General features: G+C 37.6%; 1 protein-coding gene across 2 annotated transcripts in view; it reads right to left on the bottom strand.

Moving 5' to 3' along the window:
* GTF3C3 (general transcription factor IIIC subunit 3) overlaps positions 1 to 18,802 on the bottom strand; it is a 31,100-nt gene that overhangs the window by 8,347 nt on the left and 3,951 nt on the right. For both annotated transcript variants that reach the window (XM_032638088.1, XM_032638089.1), the window contains exons 3-15: positions 17,263 to 17,453; positions 16,627 to 16,750; positions 14,443 to 14,634; positions 13,756 to 13,921; positions 10,048 to 10,195; positions 9,407 to 9,506; positions 8,493 to 8,596; positions 7,055 to 7,226; positions 4,572 to 4,774; positions 4,125 to 4,226; positions 3,329 to 3,464; positions 1,283 to 1,520; positions 514 to 704 (exon numbers count right to left, since the gene is read on the bottom strand). In XM_032638088.1, coding sequence (XP_032493979.1) covers positions 514 to 704; positions 1,283 to 1,520; positions 3,329 to 3,464; positions 4,125 to 4,226; positions 4,572 to 4,774; positions 7,055 to 7,226; positions 8,493 to 8,596; positions 9,407 to 9,506; positions 10,048 to 10,195; positions 13,756 to 13,921; positions 14,443 to 14,634; positions 16,627 to 16,750; positions 17,263 to 17,453 — 2,067 coding nt within the window. The remainder of the gene's footprint in view (positions 1 to 513; positions 705 to 1,282; positions 1,521 to 3,328; positions 3,465 to 4,124; positions 4,227 to 4,571; positions 4,775 to 7,054; positions 7,227 to 8,492; positions 8,597 to 9,406; positions 9,507 to 10,047; positions 10,196 to 13,755; positions 13,922 to 14,442; positions 14,635 to 16,626; positions 16,751 to 17,262; positions 17,454 to 18,802) is intronic.

Genomic DNA, 18,802 nt, shown 5'->3' with positions numbered 1-18,802 from the left:
TGTGCCGCAGAGCAACTAAGCCTGTGTGCTACAACTACCAAGCCTGTGCTCTAGAGCCTGTGAGCCACAACTACTGAGCCCGCGTGCCACAACTACTGAAGCCTGTGCTCCACAACAAAGAGAAGCCACTGCAATGAGAAGCCCATGCACCGCAACGAAGAGTAGTCCCCGTTTGCTGCAACTAGAGAAAGCCCACATGCAGCAACGAAGACCCAACGCAGCCAAAATTAATTAATTAAAAAAAACATTCAAAAAAACAAAGTCCTACTTTAAAGACCTACTTTAACCTTTTGAAACCAAAGCATCAAAAGAAAAATAAATATTAATTATTATAGTTACTGAGAACACTTATAGCCACTTACTATATGTGCCAGGCATTATTTTAAGTACTTTATATTAACTCATTTAATTTCCACAATAATCTACACGGTAGGTCCAATTATTATCTCCATTTCAGAGATAAAGAAACCAAGGCAGAGGGAAAGAGACAAAGTCATATGCCAGGACACTCACCAAGTGCATGCTTAAAACTACCAGATACGAATGCATTGTGTCCATTCAAGACACACAGGGCATGATTATCTGGGTTTTTCAGCATTAAACGGAGACAAAAGCGGTGATGTCGTACATCTTGGGAATGCATGGTAACTTGATTGAAAATGTTCCAGAGCTGGGGTTTATTGACATTTTCCATTACCATTATCCTAAAATTGCAGAAAGAGGGTGAGGGTAAAAAATAATGTAAAAAGAAAAATCGTCCTGATTTTTAAGACTGAAACCTTTCAGTGCTGTCCCACCAACACTGAAATGCACTGCCCCCAACAAGGGGGATGTAGTGCTTCTACATCTTGTTTCTGCTTTTCAACAAAACTTTTAAACCACAAAACAGAATCAAGAGGTTTAAGTTTCACCTTTTCTCTCCCAGCCCACTCTCATAGCTGCAGAACAATGAACACTGCATAATAATAATGTATATCAGACATTGTTAAAAAGTGTTACATACAACAACTCACTTAACTCTCACAGTAATCCTATAAGGTGGTAATATTATGATGCCTGTTTTATCACAATAAATGGGGAGACTGAGGCACAAGAGGTTAAGTAAATGGGAATGCATGCTCTCATATACTGCTTCTGAGAATCACCAATGAACAAATTAATCTGTAAGTGACAAGAGTTAAAATAAAACAGCTTATTAAATCCTGGACATGAGAAACTACATCAAAGTAAATATACATGCTCCATCAAAGAATCTAATTAAAATAAGTTATTGGAAAATCACCTGATATAGTTATATGCCTTTCTGAAATTTTTGTCCAGAATTGCAGCAGAGAGACCAAAGTATTCTAGCTCTTTGCGTTTTGGCCTGTCCTCATAAAATGAGTAATATTCCAATGAAGAATCCACAAGTAACTCAGCCTCCTGAAATCGGGATAGGTCACATAAGGAGTATATGGCCTTCAAAAGAAGGTTCCACCAGTCATCTTTTGTCAAAACACTCGTGAGTACAGCAAATATTGCTAAAATGAGACCAATGAAAATCAGTTAGGACACTGCACTTCCAGAAATAGGAGTATTAGAAAGAAAATTCACATGACCAATTTTATGGTTAAATTTAATAACCATGGCCCTATGGGACTGAATTCTTGCCAACATTCTTCTGACAATGATGAGGAGGAGGGAGCTGCTTGTTTCCACTCCCTCAACATGACCCCCCTCTGCTCTGCCTGCCTAACAACCTGCAGTCCTAGGTAATTCTCATTTCTGATTGTAAAGTCCAGCTATTTCATTTGTGTTTCTCAGTGCTAGCTAGAATATATGCTCCTCCAGAGCGAGTGTGCTTTCCATGATTGAGGTCAGATATGGGATTCTACACCTACAAGGCTTTCAAATATTTGCTAATCAAAGGACTTCAAATTCATACTTAACAAATCTTCTCTTCCTTATTTGTCTGTAAGAAACCTCCCTTTATAGCCCTTGAAAAAATACCAAAAGCCATAAAATTTTTTTTACTGTCTTTGATCCAGTAATGCTCTTCCTGGGAATCTATCCGAAACAACTAGTCAGAAATATGGATAAATCTATAGGCATGAGGATGCTCACTATGGTATTATTTAGAAAAGAAAATTATCAAAAGCAACCATATAATCAAAAAATAATATGGAAATGATTAAATTATGGAACTGCTATCCAATGGAATATTACACACTCCTTAAATATAACAGCTACAAAGAGAACAGAACATGAGAAAATGTTGAGTGAAAGAAATCAGTACAAAGATGCATGTAACATAAAGAGCTGTAGATAATCCTACCGTGAGGCACTGGTGTAATGTGATCCCCACCATGATGAAGCTAACTGACAAAACAAAAACCTTATGAGCTTAAGAAAAACCAACAATGGACCTGAAAAGAGGAAATACCGAAAGAGGAAACAGCCTGGGTCAGATACAGAGAAAAATATGTTAAGGAAACACAGTCCAAAATAATGTGTGCAGAGGCAGAAGCCACTGGGATAAGCCCAGAATCAATAAACTGGAGAGATGGCAGGGCTCTGGGGCTAGATTGTGAGCAGTTGAGCCCACCCTCCTATCCTCTGACTCTCTGCCCCTGTGACATCTTTCTTATGTCCTTATATTGTGCTTAACAGAGATTCAGTTCTTCTGGATTCTAAAACCCTGTCCATTGCATACTGCCATGTCAGTAAACAATGATTTAATTAGTATCTGTGGACCTGATTAACAATGAAACAATTTTCTGCTAGATTGATATCTCTAGTTTATAGCCTAGGTCTCTTCCAAAGTTCTCTAATAACCTCACCCAACATACTTGATCCTTTTTCAGCTAAAAATAGATGGCTTGCAAAGTCACATGACTTGAGATTGGGTCAAAGCAACTTATTTTCAGACTTTTTATGACTATTGCTACATTTGTCAAAAATAAGTTTAACAAAGAATGGAATATATGTAATTGAAGTGACTAGACAAATAAAGCAATCTGTATTATCATCTAATCATCACAAATTTCTTAAAATAGGGTATATTTTCCTCTTAAAAAGTCAAAATTAAAAGATTGTTTCAGTTTTTTCACAGAAGGATCTAAGCAGATGCCTGCCTTTTAATTTTTTTAAACTGAAGTATTTACGTATAGCCTTTCTTTCTTTTTTAAAAACACCAAGAGTTTATTTTACCTGAGGGATCTAGATTAGGAAATATCATTTTATTCAAAAAGGGTATATTTTCAATTAGATTACTGTCAAGTATTACTTCATGAGTTTTTTTTTCCAACTCAGCCAAGTTTTGTGCAACAAAGCAAATGAAGGTAATTACCTTTTGCATCACAATTTGCTGACTCTTGGTCATTGTTGTCTGATATTTTGTCTCTTGACACTTTAATAAGGTAGAGATGCCTCTCTCCAGATTTGGAACTAGATATCAAACAGACTTGGGCTCTATTCATTGCTACCTGAATTAAAGATGATAAATGAGATTTTTTAGTCACATAATTTTTTAGAGAAAATCTATGGGAAACAAGTGTCACAGGTGTGCCTGAAAGCTTCTTTAGTAAGGCAAAAAAAAAGACAGTCATTGTGTATATAAACGCCTAGAAGAGAATGAATAGACTTATTTTTTCCTTAACAAAGCAATCTGGGTCACACTACTCACCTTGGTAAGGAAAAAGAAAGCAATTCATATTAAGTTTATAACACACACACACACACACACACACACACACACACACACACACACACACAGCCACCTCCCTGCAAAAAAGCCAGATTCAGAAAGGATGTCATGTCCGGAAAACATTTTTGCAAAGTGAACAATTTTGGCACAAAGCAGTGTCTACAGAGCCAATAACTGATACCATGATGGTTCTCATTTTTCTAAATATGTACTAGCAAAGATTTTATTGTACAATCTATAGTAAAGTTTACACTTTCATGTAGAACTTTCAATTATATACCATTAATCTCTAAGTCTTCTTTTATCTGACTTTCACTTTAAAAAGTTTGAGTTTAACAGAGTAAAAGAGAGTTACAAAACGGCTATAATCTATGTTTAAACCAAATTCTAAACATTTAAAAAGTCAACAAGGCTAATATAAAGAAAGATCATTACCTACCCTTAAAAGCATGGCTAACATGGTAAGCAAGGTATCCACATAACCATACATTTTGCCTTGTGAAAACAATAGAGTAGAACGTTGAAGCAGCAACTTCAGTTCCTAAGTAAATAAGCACATGATAATAAGTGTGACAAGATTCCTTTGCTGTAAATTGTTTTGTTTGCATAGAAAAGTTTTGCCTTAGAAACCAAACCTTAAGAACATTTGCTTTATGATCTCTCACAATAATTAAAATCCAATGTTTTAGAAACTATAAATTATAACATTAACAATTATAATGTTAAGTTGCTGTAACTTAAGACTCAAAATCACTTTTTCAAGAACACTGAATTTAATACACTAAAATAAAACTTGGATATAAGCTGTAGGGACATCCTTAACAGAGGAAAAAGTTCTAAAACATAATCCACCAAGAAAAACTTCTTTCTATGTTACATGGCCTACCTGCTGTGCTGCATTTGCATCTTGTGCTAAAGTATCTGGATCATACATTGGTTCCAGAGCTTCCAGAGCTTTCTCAGGACGGCCCAGCTGCTGCTGAAGGGTGGAAAGTGAAATTCTTGCATCCAAATGGAGGGGGGCCAGATCAACCACTTTGCCGTAGCTTTCGGCAGCACGCTCCATATAGCCTAAGGCCTTTAAGCATTCTAAAATGATGTTAAAATAAAGCATTAATATGAACTACAGATTTGTAAGCAGGCCAAAATTATTTCTCCATTTTAAAAGAAATTATAGCAATACAAACAAATTATAACAAGAAAGAAATATATGCATACTTCCAGTACTTTAAAACAATTATCCCTTTTAATCTCTATCTATGCTACAAGGATGTAATCAGTATATATACACACACACACACACACACACACACACACACACACACACACAATTTGGTATTCTGCTTTATTCACTTACTATTATGCTTTCAACATTTTCCCATGCCTTCACTGGCATTCTGATTATAATATTCAATTAAGTTGCTTATTTACTTAACCATATTATTTGACATTTAGGTTATCCCAAATTTTTACTCTAATAAATAACACCACAGTAAATATCTTCATGTATATAAGCCAGAGTTCACAAACTGGCATACCAGTTTAACCTACAGATATGCTTTGTTAGGCCACAGTGCTGTTAAAAACAGTGAATTGTCTACATTCTTAAAAGCTAGGATTTTTTATGAAACCCAAGTTACTGGATTCTTTTGAAAAATCTGGATTTGGCAACAGCGAGTCCCTTCATTCCCACTTGGTGCATCAGCCATGCTGAGAAACAGCAGTACCCTTCAGACGGGCGTCTCCAGTTCTCACCCTGCCCTGGGCCTCTCACTTACCTACTTTATTCACTTTTGTTACGTGCCAGGCTCCTGAGTTTTGTGATCTCCAGTATAAACCACCTCCCCTCACCTCACTCAATTATTTCCTCAGGATAAGTTCTCAGAAGTGAGGCTACTGGGCCTTATTCCTCACACTTTATGCCAATCAATCATTAAGTCCTATCATTTGAACTTGAATTCCTGGTAAGCATTTCTTCTTTCCACCCTAATAGCCACAGCACTCACTAATCTAACCCCTTTCACCTCTTTCCTTTTCACTGCAATGATCTCCTATAAGATGGTATTTTGCCTCCAATTGTCTTCTCAAACCTCAGATTTCTCAAATATCTCCTGATCACTATCTTTAGGTTAAATTTTGGTAATAAAGGAAGACTACTAAATGTGGATGGACCATCATGATGGAATTTCTCATTATTTTTCACTTCTCACTTTAAAAGATATTTTGTTATTATGTTACAAGCATTAAATTCCTCTAATGATCTTTCTTATCTACTGTTCCAAATTTTTTTATGATTTTTAGATGATTCTAAGGTTTTACCTTCCACTCATCTCAAGCTACACAGGCTCAACATGGAAAAAGCATTTATCAGTATCATGATCATAATTAAAGAGGATTTTAAAATGTCTACTGTTAGTAACAGGAGCAGTATAAATACCACAGCCTTATGGAAGGCAATAAAAACTTCAATTCCTGGCTCATGTCTTTAAAATTCAAAACCTACAAATAATGTAACTTTTTATGATGGTATTACATTTGTATTCATGTTCACTCATCCAAATAGTAACGTGCTATCTTAATCATTAAGTGCTCTCTTTGCCATTTCATATCTGTGATATGTGTCAAAATATCCCAGAATATCAATCAATGCTACTCTAGTTATAGAGGATTTTCTGCCATTATGTAATATTTTAAAAAAATATTAAAACTTTCTGCCATCATGCAATATTGGAAACAAAGACTATTCAAACTTTAATGCATCTCTTATGTTGATTCAATAGGAAATCCTATGAGAATATTTTTGGCTTTCATACATTTCTGTAAGAGATTTAGTTGTTTTTCCCAAGCTGCTTTTCCTACTCTAAATGATTTATTTCAGATTACTGTGGATTTAGATGCAATGAAATAAAATGACATATAAAATCCAATCTTGAGCATATTTTCAGCTCAAAGAACACTGAAAATATATTAACTTTTTTTCCCCTCAAAATAACATTAAATACAAATCCTTAAAAGCTCTTCAAAAATTAGATTGCATCCCAAGTCTGACAATCTATTACTAGAAACCAGAGCCCGTGGTTAAGACAGGTAAAAGACAGGTATTTAAGGTATTTTTAACAGGGATATGTTAGTCTTTCTACTTCACTCTGGTACCATTAAGTGAATCATTCCTCCAATATATTAGTGAGGGAAAATCACTTAGCGGTAAACCAAGACAACTTAAAATACTGACTTTCAAAAAACTGCCCTGAAACCAGAAATACTTTCTCTAAGACATTAACATTTTATAATAATTATTACCATCTTGGGGAAATAAGTTCTTGCCTGCTTATGTGATTAAAACTTCTCCTTCCTACAAAAAAGTATTACCTGCATGCCGAAGCCAAACCACTGCGAGGTTATATCTTTCAGAGCAGACTAGCGCACTAAGGAGGGGAAGTGCAGAATTATATTCACCAACATCCAGAAAAGCTTCAGCAACATCGAGATAGAGGTCTCCCATGTCTTCGGGATTCTGTTCCACGAGTGTTGTCAAGAGAGGCTAGACCCCAACAATTAACAGCCGGAAGTCAAACAGTCATTACAAATACGCTCATCTACTTATATCTCTCTTTTTAACATATATACAAGTTATCTGAGGCAAATCTAAGAGGAGAAAGGCTTAATAAAAACAGCTTTAGGGCTTCCCTGGTGGCACAGTGGTTGAGAGTCCACCTGCCAATGCAGGGGATACGGGTTCGAGCCCTGGTCTGGGAAGATCCCACATACTGCGGAGCAACTGGGCCCGTGAGCCACAACTACTGAGCCTGTGCGTCTGGAGCCTGTGCTCCGCAACAAGAGAGGCTACGACGGTGAGAGGCCTGCGCACCGCGATGAAGAGTGGCCCCCACTTGCCACAACTAGAGAAGCCCTCACACAGAAACGAAGACCCAACACAGCCAAAAATAAATACACAACTTTATAAAAAAAAAAAAAAAAACAGCTTTAAATAATCACTTTTTAAATTCATTTCTGAGTCTCTATTAACAAGAATTCATACTGCCGTCATTCACTCATTCAGCACACTGCTTCCGAAGGCCTGTTACAAGACAGGCATTGCAGGAGCTAGGGCAACACTGACCTGCTGTGCTCTTCCTCTGGCAAGTCAATAACGCCCAGGCCTCAGGGCCTCTGTGTTTGCTGATTTTCTGGAAAGCTGTTCCCTCCGGTACCTGCCTGGCTTACTTCGTCACTTCCTTCACGTCATTATTCAAATGTCACTTTTCAGGGGAGGCTCTTCTTGACCAATTTAATAAAATTGTAACTCCTCCCACCCCCAGTATTCCCTATTCTTCTCTGATTTTTCTCCAGAGCACTGATCACCAACTAACATCCTATATTTTATGTATTTATTTTATTATCTAATCCCATTAAAACAAAAGATCCATGAGGACAGGGATTTGTATATTATATTCAACACTTTATCCTAAGGTCTGCAAAGTAGATGCCCAATACATTTTTTTATTCAATGAAATACTTAGTCCAAAGTCGGCAAAAGAGAACAGTTGTCAGTAACTGCCAATTGTCTAAAAGGTCCAATCCCACATTCTGATCTCTGGATTATTCTCATTTTAAAAGAACAACAAATTATCATAAGCCCATTTCCAAACACTTAGCTTTTAAAAGACATTCACACAAAATAATCTGATGTTTACTGTGACTTCCTGCTTATTAATATGAAATCTAGGGTCAACTTAAAATTTCTTGTTATCTAAACATTGTAGATTTGATCTAAAGTATCTTAAGTACAAATCTTAATGTTACTTACATTAAGTGGTTCAAGGATGTTGAGATGTACAAGGCAGACCATCAACTTCACTGTGATATCTATTGGCACACCATCTGGTATAGTACAGGAAACATTCTCACCAGCTGTGGATTAGACAGACAGACAAAAAGTTCCTATATGTAATCTTAAAAAGTGGGGCAAATGAAGCAAACTGTACCTTCTATGCAAGATCTCATTTACTTCACTCAAAGCAAATGATTCTACAGTCAATTCTAAGTTTGGCCAACTCTAGTTCTAGGTTCTTACACATCTTTCGGTCTGTCCTTTGGTAGCAATTATCCTTCCTATTCTTTTCCTAATACCTTAACCGCTTACTGAAAACCTACATAAACTCCCACACCTTCTATCAAAACTACAAAGAACTAAAAAACAAAAGTGACAAATATGGATACATGAACTTTCTCTTTCTCTTCTTGAATCCAAAAGCCTCTTTTTAGTCTTCACTACAAAGAGGCTGAGAAAGGGATAAAGTAAAATAGTGTGCTTAAGTCTGAAGTAGCATTTTATGCCCATGCTTATGTTTCAAGTCGAATTTTTTCAGTGCTTAAGTTTGAAATAAATTAGTAGAGAGCGTTTTAAGCCCTTTCTGAAAAGTAAACTGCTTCAGTTCTAAAGGTTTTTGATAAGTTGCTCGGTAATTCATTCGTTTTTTCACATAGCACTATCAGGACCCTGGGTCAATGACAAATGCCAAGTTCAAATGGATGTATTGAGAAATAAAAGGGACTGAAAACACTTTTTTTTTTTAAAAAAAAAGATTACCTGTGAGTGAATACTCACAAGAAAAAGATATGGAATCTCTGTTAGAAAACTGCTCCTTGGGAAAACTTGTTATGAGAACACTAACTATCAATTTCAAAATGCCACATTATGAACAAGAGAGGATTACGCACACTCTCCTATGCAGAGGAAACTACAACTTTTATTCTCTTCTGAAGTGCCTTCTTCTGTAGTTTTTTTTTCTAGCACAATTCCAGAAAAATCTGTAATTACCTAAAAGAATGGGGGAAGAAAAGGAAATAATACGATAGGTATGTACGAAAAACCTTTTCACAATGCAAACATTTGTAGTTAATTCAAATAATCCTTACAAAACATAAATAGGCTATAAAAAGCAACAGTATGTCTCTTTAAAATAGGGAACCACTGTGAAACATTAACATTTTTATATCATATTAACTAATGCTTAACTGAAAATACATAATTTCTCTATACCAAACCAATCTAATTTTCCCAACAGATTAAGAAATGAATCATAGCAATCAGTCTGGCTGCTGAGTCCTGCTACCCTGAAAGACAGACATATCTAGTACCTATGATAACGGCAATAGCTGTTATTATATGGCAACTACATTTTATAATTCATACAGGACTATTATAAAATCTAAAGTGCCCATACAGACTTTAAATATATAATTTAAAATATAAGTAATTTAATATATATAACTAAAATGGGGAATTGTCAATTTGTAAGAATTTCTAGAACACAGAAACGTGTTCAAAGCCTAACAGAGAAACACATAAGTGTTCCTACCTCCAAAGCTTTGTCATATTGTTTATTAGAAATGTATAGTTCAGCTGCAATGTTAACATCTTCCATGGAGACTAGGCCCTGGTGCTTTGAGAAAGCTTCTTCAATTATGTTAATAGCTGAAATAACATCATTGGCTTCATAGTAACTCCTAAAAAAATAATGGCAAAATGGATGAGAGCTTATTTAATTCAGATTATAAAATTCATTTTCTTACACAGACCCTCTAACTATTAACTATGATTTTCATCTTCTTAAAGTTTGGGAGGAGGAAAAAAACTCTTCTTCAAAATCATAATCAGAGCTGATCCAGAGAAAAATGTGTAATGTCATAACATTAAGCATCTCAGTCTCCCAAAGCTACTTCATACCATTCTAGCTCACTTCCTCGGTAATGCAATACCAACAACTTTCCTACCTCAGTGGGATCTACAAAGCATTGATCCTACCATTTTTTCACTGTCTCTGCACCCTTCCTGTCCTCAGTTTCCTCCTTCTCTGTGATCCAACATTATAATTACTCCATTGCACATCTCATTTCTCCTGCTCCTCTCTCCCTTTAACAAAATCATCTGATAAAACTCCAACCCTAGTTAATCCAAATATGCCTTCACCACCAGCTGCCCAGCTGCCCATGCTCACTAAACTCTAAATTAATGACCACTAGCCTCAAGTGGGCCCATGGTGCTGGTCAGCAATCTTACTACAGTTACCAGTCCAGTACTTCTCAAACGAATGTGCACACAAGTCAACTGGGAATCTTATAAAAAAGCATATTCTGATCTAGTAGTGCTGGGGCAGGGTTGAGATTCTACATTTGTGACAGGCTCTCAGGTAATACAAATGCTTCCGGTCTGTGGGGTAGCAAGACCTCAAGGACCCAGACAGCTATTTCACATCTTCTCCTCTCCAAACCCACAAGTCTCCCATGCTCACTCTCAGCTGATGACCTCACTTCTTATTTTACAAAGAGAATCAAATCAGACATCCCACATACTCCCAACACATCTACCTACTACTACCTACCCATACCCATGGCCATATCTTCTGCCTTCTCCTTTTATCATAAGGCCAACCCTCAACTAGATCCCATTCCCTCCAATCTATTCAAGGATATCAATCAAGCAATTGTCCCTTCTCTCATGAATCTTCAATATGTCCCTTGGTTGTAGATCATTCCCACCTGAATACAAATATACTGTAATTTTTCCCAACTTAAAAATTGTCTCTTGTCCCTACAACCCATTCCAATTACCTCCCCATTCTTCTGCTCCCCTAGTAAATTTCTCCAAAGAGCTGCCTATCACCCAGACTCCCCCAATCCATCTCCAATATTCATACTTAGTCCTCATTTTATGTGATCTACTTGCAGTACTTCACACAGATGGTCATCCCTCCTCCTTGAAGTGCTTCCTTCAGTAAAAAATTCTAGAATATCATGTTCTTCTAGTTTCCTCCAAGTTCACTGTCCATTTCCTTACAGCCTCCCTGCTGTTTCTTCCTCATCTTCCTGACTGCTAAACACTGTAGTGCCTCAGGGTTTAGTTCTCAGAACTCTTTCCTTCTCTGTTTCCCCTCCTCCTGCCCCTCCCCCCATCTCTCGCTCTCTCTCACACACACACTCACACACACACACACACACACACACACACACCACACACACACACACCCCTTCCCTCATACCCAATACATCAGAAAATCCTTAGAGCTCAGCCTCCAAAATACAGCCAGAATCTGGTTATTTCTTACCACCTCCTATGGCTTTTACCCTGGTCCAAGCTACATTATCCCTTCCATGAATTACTACAATAATTTCCTAACTGTTCCCCCCTGCTCTATCCTTACCATTACTCAATCTATTCTCAAAAGAGCAGCCAAAATTGATGCATTTAAAATTTAAGTCAGGTCAAGTCACTCTTCTACTCAAAAACTTCCAATGGCTTCCAAACTCATTCAGATTAAAAATCAGAGACCTTATTATGACCCACAAGGGCCGAGGGAATCTTTTCCTGATACCTCTCTAACATTACCCCTTCCGGCGCTCCCCCTAAACCCTCAGCTTCCATGTTGTTCCCTGAGCATACCTTTGTGCTTGCCATTTCCTTTGCCTATAATACTCTTCCCTAATATCTATTCCCGTATCTCCTTCAGTTCACTTTCAGGTCAGTATGACCATAACATAAAGAATTAAGTCCTTCTCTAATCCCCCTATTTAAAATAACTCACTCCTATTCCTCAACTTATCTCTCTTCCCTGCTTCATCTTTCTTAATATCACTTAACCAACATCTGACATACGACATATTTAGTTGTTTATTTGCTTACTGCCTGTCTCCCCCAACTAGAATGTAAGCTCCAACAGCAGGAAATTTTAAAACTCATTCAATACTGAATCTCCTGGTGCCCTTACAGTGCCTACCTAATACCTAATTTATATTCAATAATTATTTCCGGAGGGAAAGTAGGGACTGAGAGAAAGTCTAATCAATCAGAAGTTATAGTAACAGAATTCCATGTAGGAAAGACTTCTATGGCAGTGGCAGAACTGTTCATTACCACCCTTTCCTGACAAGATTATAAATACAAGTGGAAAACAAATTTACTCTCACAGGCCATCTAACAATTCGTAAAGTAGAAGCCTACTGGGCTAACCCGTACGACAGCCAAAGATTTGACTAAAAGAAAGTAACCTGGGAAGATCCTCAAAGTTCATCACATACATCAGGGATCGATTAAGGGTTGCCTCCCCTCAACAAATTTCCTAAAAACACTTCCAGTATTCCTACATAGCCCATCTTTGAAGCACAGTGAGTGACCTCACGGCTAAGCATCTTCATGACAATGGCCATAGAATTAACAGGGTTAACCTAAAATACCCAGATCATAGATTAACATGGTTAATCCTAGGCTGAAATAGTAGACATCCTAGAAGAGAAAGCATACAAGGCATTATGTAGCCAGAATGTTCCCTGCTTTGTTTTGTTGCACAGCATATCAGAGAAGAGAATGTAGTTGGGCATATTTTAGAATAAAATATATACCATAGTCATAGCATGTGCCAAATCTAAAGAAAAATTTTGATCTTAAAATGTTATTCTAGGGCTTCCCTGGTGGCGCAGGGGTTGAGAGTCCGCCTGCCGATGCAGGGGACGCGCGTTCGTGCCCCGGGCGGGAGGATCCCACATGCCACAGAGCGGCTGGGCCCGTGAGCCATGGCCGCTGAGCCTGTGCGTCCGGAGCCTGTGCTCCGCAACGGGAGAGGCCACAACAGTGAGAGGCCCACGTACCGCAAAAAAAAAAAAATGTTATTCTAGTACAGGCTCAAGATAAAACGATTAAAGAAGATCTCAGAGCACAAACATTTCAATAGCACATTTGCAACAATTTAATATTACTGCAAATGTACCTAACTTCAACTAAATTATGAAAACCTGGGAACCTAGTCATCCTTTCAGAACATGCTCCATTTTTAAACTTCTGAGCATGTGAAAGATAATCATATATCCAAATTTTTCTAAACAATCACACAGTTGACTTGGAAACAGAAAAGTACTGGGGGGAAAACCTCTATATTGAAGCACAATATGAAATACAAGAAGCAAAACACTTCACTGAACCTCAATAAAAAGTATATTCACATCGAATATATGCTTTGATTTCTAAAATAAGATGATTAATGAGGGCATTTATATATATTTCACTTTGAACTTACTTTGCCATATCTCTGGACAACTGCATAAATCGTTCTCCATCAGACGGAGACAAAAGGTTTAAAATACGCCTATAACCATCCATTGCCATTTTGTGATCTCCCATCTGTTCATAAAGGCTTGATCGCTCCCACAGATAACGGACATTAGTAGGTTCATATTTAAGTGCTAAAAAGAAAAAAAGGAATATAAATAATAGATTTATCATAAAAAGGGGTTCATGGTACCTGGGTGTGACCCACTTTCTTTTCAGAAAATCTATTAAACGCTCTAAACTAATTCTCCAATACAACCAAGTGGGTTATTCTGGAATAAATCTACCTTCACAGGAACTCTAGACTAGGCTTGATCTAAGACCAAACAGAACCTGAAATCTCCATATTAATCTCCATTTGGTCACTGAAGTCTAATATTAACCCTCAAGGAACAGCTTAGAACCAACACTGATCTTGGTGGGAAACTGAAGGTCCTGTTCTTCAACCAACTTTTGTGCAGTATTAGCTCACAATATAAAGAAAGTTGCTGATAAACATGAAAATACAGGGAGCCCAAATACCTACCTCTGGTATAACAGAATATAAGGAATAAATATATTTCAGCTAACATCACCCCAGAAGAGCAAGTACATTGATCAAAAAACCTATTATATAACATTTTATCAAAGGAAATGAGAAAAACACTTTTATTACCTTTTGTGTAGCAAAAAATAGCCTGCTTAATATTGTCTTGTTCCAGGGACATTTCTGCCAATCTAACCCATTCTTCAGTGTCACTGGGATTTAAATGTGCAGCAATCAACTCAAACTGCAGTGATTTCTCCATGTCACCTTGGTCCTCATATATCATAGCAAGAGTAGAAAATGGCTCATAAGCCAAAGGAGCTACAATGAATATAAAAAAAAAAATTCCATTCGTTGAGGGAAGAGGCTTGAGCTGATGTCAATTCCATGTTTCACACTATGGATCCTTTCTCTAATATTTAAACTTTTTAAATAACTTGAGCAGAATTATACAAACCACTTAATGGAATTTAGAATAAACAGTAGAGGGGATTCCCTGGTGGTGCAGTGGTTAAGAATCCACCTGCCAATGCACGGGACACAGGTTCGAGCCCTGGTCTGGGAAGATCCCACATGCTGCAGAGCAACTAAGCCCGTGCGCCACAAACTACTGAGCCTGTGCTCTAGAGCCCGTGAGCCACAACTACTGAGCCCATGAGCTACAGCTGTGGAAGCCCGTGCACCTACAGCCATGCTCCGCAACAAGAGAAGCCACTGCGATGAGAGGCCTGCACACCGCAACGCTTGCCGCAACTAGAGAAAGCCTGCGCGCAGCAACGAAGACCCAATGCAGCCAAAAATAAATAAATAAGATAAATGTATTTATAAAAAAAGAATAAACAGATATTTGCTTTAGTATATTTTCACATTTTTAAAATACTCTTTTCTGTAAGCAAAGTGTAATTTCATGAAAAACCCTACTCCCTACCATGCCCCCTTCCAGAAAATCCCCCTTTGCTAAGGCTAAACAGGGCTCACTAACTCAGCAAGTTCATCCTAACGAGCATCAGCCATATCAGTGGGGTTAAATCTTCACGATCCGGCTTCCACACCGAAGGGGTATGGGATTAATGGACAGAAACATAAGTAGCACCTAAATCCAGATTATCAACGTGAAAGGTTAATCCACATTTCTGAAATAATGTTTTTGAATTGAGGTTCTAAGATCACAAGGGATTAAAATCAAAGGTAATTGTCAAAATAAACAATTACAAACAAATAAAGGAACAGATAATACTGAAAGTAGGAACCAAACAAAATATCCTAAAGGAAAAAATTCGATTAATCTTATTTCGGATGGGGTAAAAGAGGAAAAGCAGCGCCCTCAAATTACTCTAATGAATAATCCAGGAATCTTACAAGATTTCTAAAAGGACCCTAGACTAAAGGAAAGGAAATGCCAAAATATTGAAAAGATAAATTGAAAGTTCACTCTAGCGCAACTATCCCTGCCACTATGCAGGGCATCATTTGGCTACACATCAGGAGAGCAAAATAATAAATATAAGTGATTAGTCAAAAAGTGACTTCTGAAGATATCCTTCAGTATGCCTGAGGTTTGCAGTTTAATGGAAAGATGACAAGTATATACTGTGTCTTTTATCAAAAAGTAGATTAAAATAATCTAACACTGTCTGATTTGGAAAATAGAAGAAAAAAGAATACTCTTCAAAAGTGGTTTTAAAATAATTTGTTTGCCATATTTTAAAAAGACTAATACTATAAAAGCCTAAAGCTCCTAAAATGAAACATTCAAAAACACACAAATTTAAAAAAAGCCTGTAAGAGTTCAATAAATATTAATGATATTTCACTGAATCATACTCTGCGATTTTCATTTTCTTGGCAATGATACCTATTCAATGTGAAAAGTGGTAAATCACTGTTATCACAATCACGTCCAAGCTTCTGAATATATTTTCCAAATAGCACAGTGAGGTGCTCCTCCGTTTGTTTTAAAAGTCAGACTATTAGGGCTTCCCTGGTGGTGCAGTGGTTAAGAAACCACCTGCTAAAAAAAAGAATACACCTGCTAATTCAGGGGACACGGGTTCAAATGAGGCAACTAAGCCCGCACACCACAACCACTGAAGTCCACATGCCACAACGAAAGTCCACACGCCCTAGAGCCCAAAGAGAAGTCACCGCAATGAGAAGCCTGCACACCGCTACGAAGAGTAGCCCCCGCTCGCTGCAACTAGAGAAAGCTCGCGCACAGCAACGAAGGCCCAATGAAGCCAAAAATAAATACATTTATTAAAAAAAAAGTCAGACTATTAAACTGCTATTGTCAATAATCCCCACATTAAACACCTTGTCTTATGATTTCCATGCACATCAATATCGCCTCTTCACGTTCTCCTCGAGCAAAGCGAATGTTGGCTTCACCCATGAGACCTCTCAGAGCTCTGGGAAGTTTACTCCGAGGCCTTTTCTCCTGTACAGAACAAAAATGACATTTAGATTCAAACAAAAAACAAATCCAACAAAACTTTCCTACAGTAGCAAGTTCAAATCACAGTAAAATATTTAAAGAAAGCAAAAATCAAACTGGTCAAGCATCACTAAATTACTAATTAGAACAAATGTGGAACTGGATGCTGTAAAATGGATTTATATGTCAGGAGATTTATGATGCAATCTACTGAAGATTCTCCTTTCAAATTTATCTACTTAGAATGAACTTGGTTAAAAGAATATCAAGTTACAATATGGACCTTTTAATAGCAAAACGACAGTACATTTTGAGACATGCAATAATTAAAGTTTTACATTTAAAAATCTCTAAAATGAAACATAAGAAACCAGTAACAGTAGTTGTCTCATAGTGTTTCCTTTCTCACAGTTTGAATTCTTTCAGAATATATGTATAACCTAAAGATTCTTTTTCAATTTCTATGTCACATGTTTACATTCCATTTATAAATACGAAAATAAGAAACACTTTACTTTCATCATTTTCTTGGTTTCACGATTGAGAACCATCTCTAATACAAACACGTCGCCTGCAGTGGGTTGCTCAGGTGTCTCCTCCTCCTCGTCCTCCTCCTCGTCCTCCTCCTCGTCCTCATCTTCATTCTCTCCAAGCATGGAAGCAAAGACCTTGTGAACTGACTTACTGACTCCATCTGATGTTTCTCCTAAAGACAAAGACATTGAGGTTGAAAAGGAAAAAAAAAGAAAGCTTTAGCATACTTACTAATTGCAAGAAAAAACAAACAGTATTTTCTGGAATATAAATTTCTACCCCAGTAATACCAAACTTGAAAGAAAAACACAGACAAATGAACACTCCCAAAAAAAACAATCCAAAGAGGAAAGCTGTCACAAAGCCATGTATTTTACTCTGTAGGAATTGCTGACTCATCCTTTAGGCCTTACCCAGACATACAGGCAAAATTAGTGGGAAATCAGAAGCACACACAGTTAACTGTTAAAAGCAGAGAGGAAAAAAAAATAAAAGAATTGTAGGACATAGACCTAAGAACTAAACAAGTCTGGTGGTACATAACTAGGAGGTATAGAACAGTGGTTTAAGGTGATACATAACCAGGGGGTGTAGCACAGTAGTTTAAGGTGATACATAACCAGTGGGTATAGCACAGTGGTTTAAGGTGAGGTCTCTAAAGCCAAGCTGTCTGGTTTCAAACTTCATCTCCATCTATCACCAGCTGTGTTACCTTGGGCAAATTACTGAAGCTCTCTGTACCTCAGTTTGCTCATTTGTAAAAGGGGTCAATAATGTCTGCCTTATAGGGTAACTCTGAGGATGAGATGAGTCTTTACATATATGTATTTAGAAAAATGCCCAGCATATAGTAAGAGCTTAATAAATGCTATTATTAAAATTAAAATACTATTATTATTTCAGGAACAAAATAACATGACATATTTCATCTGTATCTGAGGATATCACTACAGTAAAATGATTTTTCTAATTTCATAATGATTATCTTTTTTATTTAAATAAATGTATGTATTTATTTATTTTTGGCTGTATTGGGTCTTCATTGCTGCACGCAGGCTTTCTTTAGTTGCATCGAATAGGGGCTACCCTTCGCTGTGGTGCAAGGTCTTCTCATTGTGGTGGCTTCTCTTGTTGTGGAGCACGGGCTCTAGGTGCACGGGCTTCAGTAGTTGTGGCACGCAGGCTCAGTAGTTGTGGCACACAGGCTCTAGAGCGCAGGCTCAGTAGTTGTGGTGCACAGGCCTAACTGCTCCACAGCATGTGGGATCTTCCCGGACCAGGGATCAAACCCGTGTCCCCTGCATTGGCAGGCAGATTCCCAACCACTGAGCCACCAGGGAAGCCCTCATAATGATTATCTTGAATGATCAAGAAAAGTTAAGCTGATGGTGCTTCCCTGGTGGCGCAGTGGTTGAGAGTCCGCCTGCCAATGCAGGGGACGCGGGTTCGTGCCCTGGTCCGGGAAGATCTCACATGCCGCGGAGCAGCTGGGCCCGTGAGCCGTGGCCGCTGAGCCTGCGC

The sequence above is a fragment of the Phocoena sinus genome, chromosome 7 (assembly GCF_008692025.1).
Source record: "Phocoena sinus isolate mPhoSin1 chromosome 7, mPhoSin1.pri, whole genome shotgun sequence".
NCBI classification, from domain to species: domain Eukaryota; kingdom Metazoa; phylum Chordata; class Mammalia; order Artiodactyla; family Phocoenidae; genus Phocoena; species Phocoena sinus.
This window is presented reverse-complemented; position numbering and strand designations above follow the sequence as displayed.